The sequence below is a fragment of the Sphaeramia orbicularis genome, chromosome 19 (genome assembly GCF_902148855.1).
Source record: "Sphaeramia orbicularis chromosome 19, fSphaOr1.1, whole genome shotgun sequence".
Classification (NCBI taxonomy): domain Eukaryota; kingdom Metazoa; phylum Chordata; class Actinopteri; order Kurtiformes; family Apogonidae; genus Sphaeramia; species Sphaeramia orbicularis.
The window spans coordinates 24,350,923-24,364,542 of NC_043975.1; the positions used below are offsets into that span (position 1 = coordinate 24,350,923).

A 13,620-nucleotide genomic window follows, 5' to 3' on the forward strand; every position below is an offset into this window, starting at 1 on the left:
CCTCAGCCTGTTGTGTCTATTACAGGATGCTTATTCATCACAACTTTAGCATGAAGTAATTAAGCACAGAACTAGAGAATTTCCAAATTTGGAGTTATTACAGAGAGCCTGAGACAAAATGAAAAATCATATTTTTACTCCTTTGCTGTGGTTAGATGTGAAAACAATCATATTTACTGCACCTCAGAGAAATAGCCCAGCATATTAGTAATAAGCACAATGTGAGTCAGTGTTCTAAGAAATATGAGTGATGCATGAGACTGTTAGAATAAAGTGGAGAAAGCGTGGAGAAATTTTGTGTATTTGCAGAAATGTCTATACTGTGAGCCGGTAAAATGTCAAGGAGCAGGAACACAATGAGTGTTGAGCTGTATGACTTCTGTAAATGACTTTAGTGTGCTGATTAAGAGCATGACTACATTATATAATGAGCTGATATACTTAATGTATTCTTTTACCACAAAGCACTCCAAAGTGCTGTTGCAAGCACGCCTCTTTTCAAGGAAGGCAAATCATAACAGCCAAATGAAAAAAAAAAAAAAATGCAATGATTATGCTAAGAATATTCTTTCTTATGCAATCAGCAAAAAGTACAAACAGATAAACCTGAAAGTGGGTGAGAAGCTGTTCTCGCTTTATACTGAGTGGACGGCCAGCGCTGCATTTTACTGCACTGAGCTTTGTGCCAACTGCAGCCCAATGTAATAAAAGACATTTCATCCATATTCCCCGGTCAGATTATTTTAGTGCTAACTCAGACAAACATATCAACACACACAGCCACAAAGAAGCAGAGAGACAGGAAATTAATACCCCAGTCTGCCTATAATTTACAAGCTGCTGTAATATTCTTTCAATTGAGTGATGAGTTGTGAAAGTGATGCAACACCAGTGATGGAAAAGCAAAAAATATCACCTGACACTGCCACGGGTCACTGAAGTAAGAGACTAAATACCCACAGCTACACTGTTTTAAGTGGAGCTAATCCAATTATCTTAGGGGTGACTAAATGCCAAACGTGCCTGTAAAGCTCCTTCCTTCCTTGTGGAATTACTAAACACATCCTCGCACTATCAGGCACCGTCCTCCAAATGGCATAAACGATTACACCACCTCATGGAGCCACTACTGCTCCGCTGTGTCAGGTACTCCAGGAAAACATGGCAGCCATGTTGTGAACGGGGGCTGAGGGAGTTGTTTCCAGGACTGGCAGATATGTGTGTGTTAGAAAGAAAGCAAAGGAGAGAGCCAGAGAGAGCAATTGAAAGGGAAAGTGTGTGTGAGACTGTGAGGGATGGATGGCGATTGCTTATAATCCTGCCTATAACACTCCCCCTCAGGCGACGAGGAGCAAGGTATCACTCCCCCTCCTCATCTCACGAAAACCCCACCACCACCACCGCCACCGCCACCACCACCATCATCATCAACCGTCCATGGCCAGACAGAGGGAGCCCAAGACATTTTAATTATTCACCAGGTGAGGATGACTCACGGTGGCTGAGCAGCCTCGAGGAGGAAGAAGAGGAGGTGGAGGATGGCGAGGAGAACAGTAGAAGGAGGAGACTGTGGTGGAGGAAGAGAATAAAGCTGGAGGAGAGCTAGAGGAAGAAAGGGAACATGGGATATGATGGAGGAGGAGAAGTTCAGATGATCGCTTTGTTCATCGGAAGCGATTTGAGGAATGTGGCTAAAGGTTATCTCAGGTCAATGTGTTGTTTTTTTTAGACACAGTTATATTCTACTGATTTCTCTAAACTATGCATGTAAAGCTATGGTTCACATACAGAATACAAAGCAAGCTTTTTATAATTAAGGCTTTTTAAAACCCAAATCTTATGTAATTTGCAGAATAAGCCTTAGGGGAAACATAAATCTGAATGTATGTTATGCATATTGTTTGTAAATAAAAATAAATAACATAAACATATTACCTTCCCTATGGCTGCAGATTCATTTAACAAACACTTTAACACTGAGCGTTCACCAATTTTGTTTACTGGTGCGCAATTTACTGACTATTCGCACATCCTGCAGCCAAGCAACAGTGTAAAAATATGTCAATATATTATATAAGATGTCCTCTGAGAGTGACAAACCTTCATAAAATCTAATATATTTGTCAGATTTACTTCATCTGGTGTCATGGTGAATAATGCAAGGAGACTTTTAACACTGTGTTGGTCAGTTGTTTTGTAAAAAAACATGTTAATGCATTGTCAGCAAATCTGTGCTCACTGGGAAAAAAAAGTCGGTAATAGGGGCATCTGTTAGTGAATGTAAGTATAAATCTGGATACATGTTGATGCATATTGTCTGGAAATAAAAAATAAAAAAAATAATAAAGAACCTTATTTACAGCTGCAGATTCATTTAACAAACACTTTAATACTGAGCATTTACTAATTTTCTTTGCTAGCGTGCAATTTATTGACTAAGAAGTCAGTAATAGGAGCATCTATTAGCGAATGTATGTATAAATCTGGATACATGTTGATGCATACTGCCTGTAAATAAATAAATAAAAAACCTTATTTACAGCTGCAGACTCATTCAACAAACACTTTAACACTAAGCGTTCACTAATTTTCTTTGCTAACGCGCAATTTACAGACTAACCGCACATCCTGCATCCAAGCAAGTGGAAAAATACGTCAATATATTATATAAGATGTCCTCTGAGAGTGACAAACCCTTATAAAATCTAATATATTTGTCAGATTTACTTCATCTGGCGTCATGGTGAATAGTGCAAGGAGACATTTGACACTGTGTTGGTCAGTTGTTTTGTAAAAAACATGTTAATGCATTGTCATCACATCTGTGCTCATTGGGAAAAAAAAGAAAAAAAAGAGGGTAACAGGGGCATCTGTTAGCACTGTTTGCTGTAAATAAACCCTTCACTGGAAATAGTAATTCCTTTACTTATAGCCCCACAAACTGTCTAGTCAGTTACAGTGTTTACCTGAATTTCTACGAGGAATTATTTTTTCGGATGCTGTCAGGGAGCATTTCTTGGTAGAATACCATCCCCTGGACATAAGAATATTTTTATCAGCTAACACAAAGTCTGTTTGTGTATGTGAGCAGACTTAGGAAGAGATTCAGAGCAAGAGGGAGGGGACAGACAGTGACAAAGACAAAGAGGGGAAAAGTAAAGATAAACGAGGGAGAAAATGTGTGCACAGTGTACAGTTAGGAGAGAGAGTTTGCGGTGAATAGATAAGGTGGGTGGTAAATCTTAGAGGTAGGCAGGCAGGAGCACTAGAAGGTCCATTACTGTCTGAGTCATTCTCCTTAAAACAGCAGTATTGCTTGGGCCCCTCATAGCTAGCATCAAACACAGCTTGGAAAAATCAACCAGAGGGAGCTGCATCTGTCATCTGACCAACACAAAAACAGCAGTCTTCTTCTCCACAGGCAGGTCCACAACAAGGAGTTGCTGAAGCAACCAACAACAAGTTTGGATTTTCTCAGCCTCCATGATGAAATTTATAGCATCTGTAAACTTATGAGTCCTTCATCTGAAATCCTGCTGCATGACTGACTGATATGGTTCAAACATGCATGAATCAAATAAAATGAATAAATTATTGAGTAATATTGAGCCTGTTTACATGACCATATAAGTCTGATAACTGGGAGTATCCGGATAATTGTAATAATCAGATCAGTCACATTTACATGAATTTAAGAAATGTAATAATCGAAATCACCCTGGTCTAGATGCTCCGGTTCACTATTGGATTTCTTTCAGGGTATGTACTTACATAGTGATGGTAAACTTCAGCTCATGTTTGACTACGTAACTTCCGTTCTCTGTGATTTTAATTTTGTATACACATGCACAGACATAACAGAATGAAATAAATCAGATTAACCTGTGTACGTCTGACTATTAAATTATCTGAGAATATTGGAATATGCTGACTACAACAGGGCTCAGGAAAGGAAATGAATCATCGTTAGGCAAATATTTTAAAATATGTCTGTAGTTATTGAGAAAATTTGAATTTACTAAAGATTGTAATGTAAATTGTGTCTCTTATCACATGTTTAAGGGCCCCCATTTATAAGATGAGAACTGCTTCTGGGGTGTCCTATTACAAAATGTATCTTGTAAATTAATTGTTGAGTTTAACTGTTTGTAATAATTACCTCTGCCAAGGAGGTTATGTTTTTGCCAGGGTTTGTTTGTTTGTCTGTCTGTTTGTTTGTTTGTTTGTTTGTTTGTCTGTCCGTTAGTGTGCAACATAACTCAAAAAGTTATGGACAGATTTGGATGAAATTTTCAGGGTTTGTTGGAAATGGGATAAGAAAGAAATGATTAAATTTTGGTGGTGATCGGGGGTGGGGGGGCCCACGGGGGGGGCCACTGATCAGCCTTGGCGGAGGTCTGCGCTCTCCGAGTGCTTCTAGTTTTGTAATAAATTGATTGATTGATTGACATGAGGGAAGACATCGGAGTATTGGAGAGAAATCCAGGTGTGTTAATCTGATTTCTCATAACCATCTGATAAAGCATATGAGATTATCCTGTTTTACATGGTCACTTCAATAATCTGACAACTCCAGAAATCGGATCATGATCAGAGTATTGGTATCCATGTAAACAGGATCATTGTCACTACTTGATGCCTCCATCCACAGTTGTAGTAAATTATGATTTTGCTCACATGTGATCTGCATGTAAACCCGGTCACTTGGCCTCCACTTCTTGTCCCCTCCTGTCTCATTCTCTGTCTCTCCTGTGAAACCACAGGAGCAGTGCATCCAGGGAGGCTCTGACACTGATCCGAGGAGGCAGAAAGCATGCTAGGACGCACTCGGCTGGCTTGTAAACACACTTGGCTGCCCTTAGAGGAGGAAGGTTGAAACAAGTGGCTCTGGCAGTAACAGGGAAGCTTTGAGAGAAACTAGTTCCTGCCTCCTCTAGTCTGTCTTTGTATTCTTCCATTGTGTCTATCAGTTCCTCTTTCCTACATCCCTATCTTAATGTCTTTCTAACATTTGCTCTCTCTGCATTTTTCTGTAGCTAGCTACCCTCGGGCAGGGGAATCACATTGCAGTTCAGCAGAGCGCACTCTCAGCTAAGTGGGGTCTTAACAGGTGTTTAAAACACACAGGGATGCATATTTGTGTTCGCTTGGATGGCAGAAGGCAGCCATTAAGGTGCTCATTACTGGCTAAGTGACAGAGAAAGAAGGGCAAGGGGACACATAATGTTGTGACATAAGGCCATTTGGCCATTTTGTCAGGAGGTTGAAAAGATCTGCTTCATCTCAGAGATGTTTTATATATGCAAGACTTGAACAGTGTTCAGTGAAGCACTGGCCATGCATGAATGTTAAACACTGAGACAAACTTTAGCTCAGTGTTGATATAACCTGACAAAAAAATTTTTTGTGCGCTCTCTCAGCCTGTCTCAGGCCTCTGCTTCAGACACAAAACCACAAAAAAAGAATATAACAGACATCAGCTCACAAGCCGTGGTAAAGTTTAGCAGCATCACACATCTGATACAAGAGCATATCTTTACATGCATTTACATTTGAAGCACACAGCAAACTGCAAATCAACTGTCACCGTGTTCCAATTGAATTTTAAAAAGGAGCTGTCGTGTTGCAGCTTTGTCCTGCGATGCTCAGCTGCTTTGAGTTGTGTGGCTGTTTGTGGACATAAAGCAGAACAGTTGACCTATTGTTTACTTCAACACTGTGCCACACTGATGCGACAAGTCAATCACAGCCTAGATTGAAACTAAATGATAGTTGAATGCTGTAATTTGCAGTTTGTGCTTTTCAACAGTGAGTATCTGCGCATACATTCATGGTTGCATCCTAGCTCATCCAGGGCCAGCACTGGCTCTGCAATGAGATGTGTCTGTATTGCTCATCTAAAATTTTCATGAAACTCAAACCTCTAAGAAGTGAGGCTCACTTTTTTATTCAATGCACTGCTTTATAATAGACCCTAATCCTGATGCATTTGTATGTTGTGAACAAATGTATCTAGAGTGCTGGACATTGATCTCACTGCAGCCCACTTATCTGGCAAATAACATATATTTAAATAAAGAGGACGCTCTGTTTCCAGGGCATCACTGCTGACTGCACTGGGTTAACAGGTTGTGTTGTGTTTTCTCTGCCTCGTTGCTTACCTCTCAGGTCCTGCCCGGAGCGACCCGGCCCGCAGGTGGTGCTCTGTCTGGGCATGCGCAGCGAGGTGCGTAATGGAGTGTGTCTCTGCTCATCCAGGTATGCCAGGTCTTCCAAGTGAGCTGAACTTGTAGCTGTAGTGGGATTTAGAGGGAAAAAAAAAACAGAATGGATGGAGTTGAGACAGAGTTGAGAGAGTTACAGAGGGATATTCAGGAAAACAAGAGGACAAAGAGCACAGTGTTGGGTTATGTTTAGGGTTAGGGCTCATAAAAACACACAAATAGGGAAGTGATACTGGCTGATACCAGTGTCCTGAAGCAGTTGTCAGGCTCCACTTCTCTTACTTACTAACTCCTACTGGAAAGAGCAAGCCAACCCCACATGGTTCTGTCCTAAAACTCCCTCCTCTCAGTGTCTGTCACGCGGCATGGAGGCAGATGCCATCCGGCCCCTCTCAGGATTAATTAGCTCAGCAGACAAATGTCTTATTCATGGAGTGCGCGCCGTCTGACGCTTGCCGCTGATTGTTCACACCATGCTGTGTCTTCAGGGCCAGTACTCGGAACCAGTGAATGTTAAATGAGATTAGACAACGCCATGGTGACTGAGCAACGGACTTGATTCTCCCTCACACCTGAACCCCACGGTTCAATGGGAGGTGACAGGAGAGAAAGTAACATAAAGCCAAAAAACCACAGAGGATTAAAGGTGCAAGTTGGGAGTTTTGTGTCCATTTTGTGCTGGGACTGAGCTATTTGTTGACTAAATCCATTTCTCAGCTAATGGCTGGCTTAGATGCCTACATCTATAACAGGCTGTATACTGATTTTACACCATTTTACCAGATTTTTTCCCCTTCTGATAAGCCTTGGAATCTCTTGTGTTGTTTGTTTTTATAGAGTTGATAATTAATTGATTAGTAAATGATTTAACATGCTAACTGATAAAAGGGCAGGATAATTAAGCAAAAAGAACTGTAGCTGATAGCTTTGAAGTGTTTACAACTTCATTAAAAACACTATTTGAAACCATTTTTAAATCAATTCCAACACTCAAGTGGAGTCATGTAGTCATTTACAAAAAATGCCAACCAAAACTGTGACAGTAAATGTGGTTAGTGTAACTGTGAAAAAGACAAATATTAGAGATACAATGTGGTTCAGGATTAGATTTAATTTCCAAACAAATTGAAGTATTGTGGAACTGAAACAATACTTTGACGTCCGTGTTTCACTGTACCTGGAGTACTCTTTGGTCCTGAGATCTCAAAATACATCAGAGAGTTGGAAAAAGGTATCTCTCACAATACTTGATTCCTCTCTGTGATATCCTCTGTGTCTTGTCAGTCATTCCAGAAGCTATGGCACTGTAATCCCTCCATGTGTCAGCCCTATGAGCCCACATGTCACAGGCGTAAAACTCACCAGCACCTCACCATTGATCCTCTCCGGTCCTTGATTCAAAGTGTGTGGTTTTTTTTGCGCTGCTGGAGCTAATACTCAAGCTCAGTGAAGCACTGAGTGAGTGTGTAGCTTTGTGTGTCTGTGTATGTGTTTTGCTGACTGACTGAGTCACCCTAGTCCTGGACCCAAAAATGAGCCACATGGGTTTCCCAAAATGGAGGGAAAATGGCAGCTGAGAATGCTGGAGGCTTGGCCCTGATGGGAATGGGGGTGCTGGTCATCCAACTGGGCTAAAAGCAGAGACAGAGGAGGCATTAATCTGCTGCTAAACCAAGGAAGAATGACTCAGGGCTATGGAACTGAACAATCGTTTTTTTTCCCCCCACTCTTTCAACTGTATTTGAATCTGAAGACTGAAATCTCTGTGCTCATCATCTCTATCTGCAATGCAGCAGGCTGCTGGGGATCACATTCACAGGTTCTGTGCCAATGCGCTGAGACTGCACACATAGTAAAAAGAAATAAAAAGGGGGGAAACAGCATGAAAGAGAAACGGTATGGAGTGAGTAAAAAAAGAAAACTTCAAACACTTCCTGTTTAAGAGTGACTGTTAGATGAACGCATGCGCATAAACACATGCACACACACACATAGTAAGACCAGCTGGGCTGTCGTCCAAACCAGTCACAGTATCAGCCAGGGAGCCCACAAGTCATCTCTGATATGAGGTAGCTGCTGGTGCTCCAAACGCCTCACCACACTCTCATCTCCCAGAGATGACTTTAAGCGATAAACAATGAAGGTCTTCATATTTAAACAATAAAATTTCCGGGTATTACACAGAATCCGTGAGTAGAGGTGGGACCGGAGACACAGAGGAAATCAGGAAAATACTGGGGAAAAGGAAATCAATGAGACTTGTCCGCCCTTGAAAATTGAAAAATGTTATCTCGGACGAGCTCTTATCTTAATTTAGTGAATTTAGAGAATGTGGAGGGTGTCCTCGGAATCTATGACTGTCTTTAATAATCTTTTTGTCTTTGTCTGATTATGCAGTTCACAATGTATGGAAAAGGTGACATACTGAGGCTCCGTTTGGTAAGACTTACAAGGCATTACAGCTGTTTTAAAAGGTCAGTTCATTTCAGTTTTTAAAATGTAAATTAATACCTGTTTTCTAGACAGTGTTTTGGTGTCACTTACCCAGGACTTTAAATTAATGAGTCAAAGTAAGTGTAAGTTAGTTTGAGACAAGTCTATTAAAAACACATTGTTTCTTTATTGTTATGATGATGTAGTGATGTTTATTGCATTTAGAGACTCCGGTAGTTTTATAATGTCTCTGAAAACATATATGAAAACTATAGGAGTATTTACAGGGATGTGAGCATCCAGGACATGATCAAGTTTTTGAAGAATCCCATTTTTATGTTTGTCTTTGTAACATCATATTTCAGGAAACTGGACAGGCTAATATCACAGCTTTTTGAGAAATGCTGGCTGCAGCAGGACATTGCTGCATGTATACATCTTATTCCAGTTTCTGCCAACTACCAGCAAACGTGCAGCTTCACAAAATAGTTAACAATTAGTTACCAGGATACTAGTATTGATCATGTATACAGGAATATGAATGACAAGGTTTGTCTGCTTCCATGAAAATGCACTCTCCAAAATATAATCAAACCAGGAAAGACCTCAAAACTGAGATACTGGTACATGTTAACACCATCTATGAAAATAAGCATTGCTTCCACAGAACTTAAAGAAATAAAAACAAAACAGAGATAAAAAAAAAAGTGTTTTGTATGATTTAATGGATGATAAATCTATCATCACTCTTGCTATGTAACCTCCAACAGCTGATGGTATAGGTTTTTTGGCAGCGAATGAGCATAAAAAGCCTCTGGTCAATGCTCTGTATTTACAGAGTTCACTAAAAGAAAGCTTAAAGGTTCAATATGTAAGATTTATGAATGCTTATAGAGTACCAAAGTCCTGCTCCTGCTGCTGTGCCCCATGGGATTGAACTGCAGAAAATATATGAACAGTAGTCAATGGTGAGAGACAAATATTGTTTTGCTCCTATCTGATTTGTACCACCATTTATACATATGATACGACTATTATTATTATTATTATTATTATTATTATTTTAAGTCCAGAAAGTGGTAAATTTGTGCTAATGATAGTAGAGAAACATCTACTTTTGCATGAAATGGCTCAGCCTCTGCAAATTTCACCTTATTCTCCAAAATTTACGTGAACAACTGTTATAAAAAAAAGTGAAAATCACTACTTTTGGCCATGTCAGAGCCATGCAGACATCTTAACCAGCTCTGAACAGATCATGGAGCCAGTGTTGCGATACCTTCACCTCCCTGACATTTGGGTGTGTAGTCTTTCTTTTTACATATTTTTGCAGTCTGATACTTCAACAGTTTTACATCGGATTGTGACTTTTCTTGACTGGTAAAATTGTCTTTTAAAGTGAGAAGCATCGTATGTGTAAATGGTGGAGGGATTCAAAAGGCATCAAAAATTATGACTATTTCCTAAATAAAATCTCATGGAGCACAAGCAGAAGGGGCGGGACTTCACCTCTCTTTATGTTCAGTTTGTGATGGACTCTGGATGTTTGAAAGGTTAACTCGCTTTATTATCCCTACAGGGAAATTGGGTCTCATTGCATTTTACTCATCCTAATACATACACACACACAGTACCTAGCATTAGCATTAGCACACGTTAGGACCCATGAGCTGCTATTGACGGCACTCAGGGACAAACTCCAGATCTTCATCAGCACCATGATCGGAGTCACCGACAGGAGAGTTAACTGACGTTGTTTATCATGCTTCTTGGAGGTTTACTACTAATTGCAGTGTCGCTGTGAGTTATACTCTCAGATGGAACAGTCTGCTCTGGCCACCCAAAGGATCAGTCACTGGTATACTTTCATATATAAGGCAATACTTGGACTACTGTCTGTCTACATTTATACTTTAATTGCACAGAGAAATGCTGATCCTTATTCTTTCCCTTCACAAGATCATTTGTTGCTTTCTGTTCCATATGCCCTTACAGAATTGGATAAAAGAGCTTTCGTCCACTCTGCACCTTAAGCATGGAATATGTTACAGAAGGAATGGAAGCTGAGTGCTTTGAAATCCAAATTTTGCATTCTGGAAGCCCGAATCCACAACGTGCACTTGTTTTTCATAATAAAGTCTTTTTTTCTTTTATTTGTCTTACGCTTGTGTTCTGTGTAATTCTTTAACTGTTTTGTATTTACTATTTTGGCCAGGACTAAGGTTATGATAGTTTTGGATTTTTCATTATAGTTTAGTTTAGTTTGGTTTGACTTTTTTTTCTCTAATTCAGTTAGTTTTAATTAGTTTTTAGAGCAGGTTTGTTAGTTTTTATTCGTTTTCTTTTTTTTTCTAAATGCTTAGTTTTAGTTCAGTTTTAGTGTTTTTTATATCTTTTATCTTTTTCGCCGTTGTATTCAAATAAATCCCAGACAGGACTCTGCTGCTTTCTCCCAACTTTAGTCTCCATGTTTCCAGGTAGAGCGGGGACGAGAAGACGACTCTAAATGACAAGTGACGAGAAGTGATGGTGCCGCTAGCTAAAATTGCTGGAGCGAAAAAAAAATCGCTTTTGTATCAATCTGACGTTAACAAAGATGAAAACGAAGGGAATTTTATCCATAATTTTTATACGTTTTAGTTAGTTTTGTAAGCGCACAATACAGTTTCAGTTAGTTTTCATTTTTTTCTTTTAATTATAGTTTATATTTATTTCAGTCAACAAAAATGTTTTTTCAGTTCTAGTTTTCGTCATTTCGTTAGTTTTCGTTAACGATAATAACCTTAGCCAGGACTCCCTTGAAAAAGGGGTTCTTAATCTTTATTTTTCTATTTATTTTTCATAATTTTGGCTGATGTTAGCTTACTGTACAGCTAACATTCTTCTGTATTTTTACTTACATTCTTCTTTATTTTTATGTATTTATTTATTTAATTAATTAATTTTTTACAGTTGTTCTATATCTTTTAATCTATTCTTGAATTTTACTCTGTTATTTTGTTTTTCATTTATTTTTCTGTACAGGACTTTGGTCCACTGTGGTTGTTTTAAAATGCTTTACAAATAAAGTTGGTTTGAATTGGATTGGAAACGCAAATCAAAGCTAATAGAAGCTCGTGTTATGAAAAATGGAAACAAAAAAAAAAAACACTGTAGGTTAGAAATCAGTGTACAGACTCTTTTCTTGGATGTTGGTAGCTGAGATAGTTGTTATCTTAGGAAATGTATTATTTAACAAAAGAATTATGCCAAATATAAACTTCACATGGCATGAATTTTACATATTGAACCTTTAAATGATGAACACCATAAGTACCTCGAAGGAGGTGAGAGAAGTAATCAGGTTACTCTTTCTATTCGATCCGTCCTCAGCTCTACCGACGCACTGGCTTCATTAGGTAACAGAGTAGCCCCCTCCCTCACTTCTTGTTTTCCCTCCCCAGTCGCCTTCTGCTCTCGCTCCAGATCTCTCCCTTTCCCTCTCCACACATCAAAGCGAGTCTCTCTGTCACTCTGGGGGATAGAAACGGTTAATGCCTGGGGCTTTGATGTTCCACTGCTGTGCGAGCCCAGCCAATCCTCAGCCTGTGCTTGCCTCCCATCCCTACATCATCTAATAATTCTTTGTGGAGGAGAGAGGGAGAGGGAGAGATTATGAAACTCTCCTTCTTTCACTCCTCTTCCGCATGTATCCATCTCCCTCTCCACAATATGGAATCCCTGTTCCTGACAAACAAACAGTAAACGCCTTTATAAAAATCATCTTTTTTCTGTTAAGCTTTCTCCCGCTGCCTCCTTACTCCCTCTCTTTATTTTATTTTTTGCATCATCTGCAGCTTATAGTGCGTCTTTTAAGCTGTCTCTAGCTCCAAACTCCTTTGAAGGTCTGGGTATTGAGGGGTGGAGATAAGATCGAGGGTGAATCTCTAAACCCTACAGAGCCGCTGAGCTGCCAGACAGCAGTGTCAAACAGCAGAACATGACCAGCATAAAGAGAGGGTCATAGCTGCAGCGACGGGCCTTGTCTGGCATAATATGGTGTTTAGTGAGAAATATATGCGTGTCTATATATACAGTTTTTCCGTGGGAGTGAGAGAAGTACATGATAGAGCTCATCATCTGTAACAGCCACTCTGATGAAGAGAACAATAATACAATCAGACCCATTAGGACTGCCTCAGTGTTATGAAACGGACATTTTTCCTAATATATTTACCATTACTTTTGGGACTCTGTTTTGCGGCCGCAGTAGCCTACAATAATAAACACACATCAATAAGACCTCTGTCAGCAACACAAATGCCAGTTTTCCTTTGTGATACTCCTCCAACTGCAGTATTCATCTGCTGAGGCTGTTTTCCCAGACTATATTATTCTGTGCTGTGGTCTGAATCCATACCAGAGGGCTGTGAGAGTTTAACAAAATACCACTGCGGATTTTCAGCCACCCGAAATTTCAATATAACCAGAAGAAATTTAAAAACATTAGTCATTTCCTTCCTAGATATTAGGAAAAGCAATTAAAATGACAATAATGTCGTATGAATATAATAAGTCAAACCACCAGTGAGCTCGTTCTTGGATGACTCTCACATTTTAGAAAGTTTAGGCTAATGTATTCCTAATTTCCCCAGTCCAGAGAGAGATGTGGTTGGGGATTCAGGTTGGTACAAGTAATTTAGCTGCAGGGATGGAGGTAAGCCTATGATATGCCTCGCTCTATCAAGGCTTTTAGCGCTGATACAATTACAGAAGTAATGTCGTTGGGACTATCAAACCCAATATGATTCGCTGTAAATTTTAAAGCAGATATAGTCATGAGGAAATTGGGGTCGTAATGTCTAAATACTAATATTTGCATGTACCAGTTTAAAAAAGTGATTCAGGAAATTGTGATATTTCTGATCAGAATACTCAGAGACAAAATCATTGTGGATCAGGATCAGGGTCGGGCCAAAATTAA

At 39.6% G+C, this 13,620-nt stretch overlaps 1 protein-coding gene across 11 annotated transcripts in view; it reads right to left on the reverse strand.

Moving 5' to 3' along the window:
- The window catches only part of tanc2b (tetratricopeptide repeat, ankyrin repeat and coiled-coil containing 2b), a 178,639-nt gene that overhangs the window by 29,036 nt on the left and 135,983 nt on the right, over nt 1–13,620 (reverse strand). For all 11 annotated transcript variants that reach the window (XM_030122662.1, XM_030122666.1, XM_030122660.1 and 8 more), the window contains one exon: nt 6,162–6,293. In XM_030122662.1, coding sequence (XP_029978522.1) covers nt 6,162–6,293 — 132 coding nt within the window. The remainder of the gene's footprint in view (nt 1–6,161; nt 6,294–13,620) is intronic.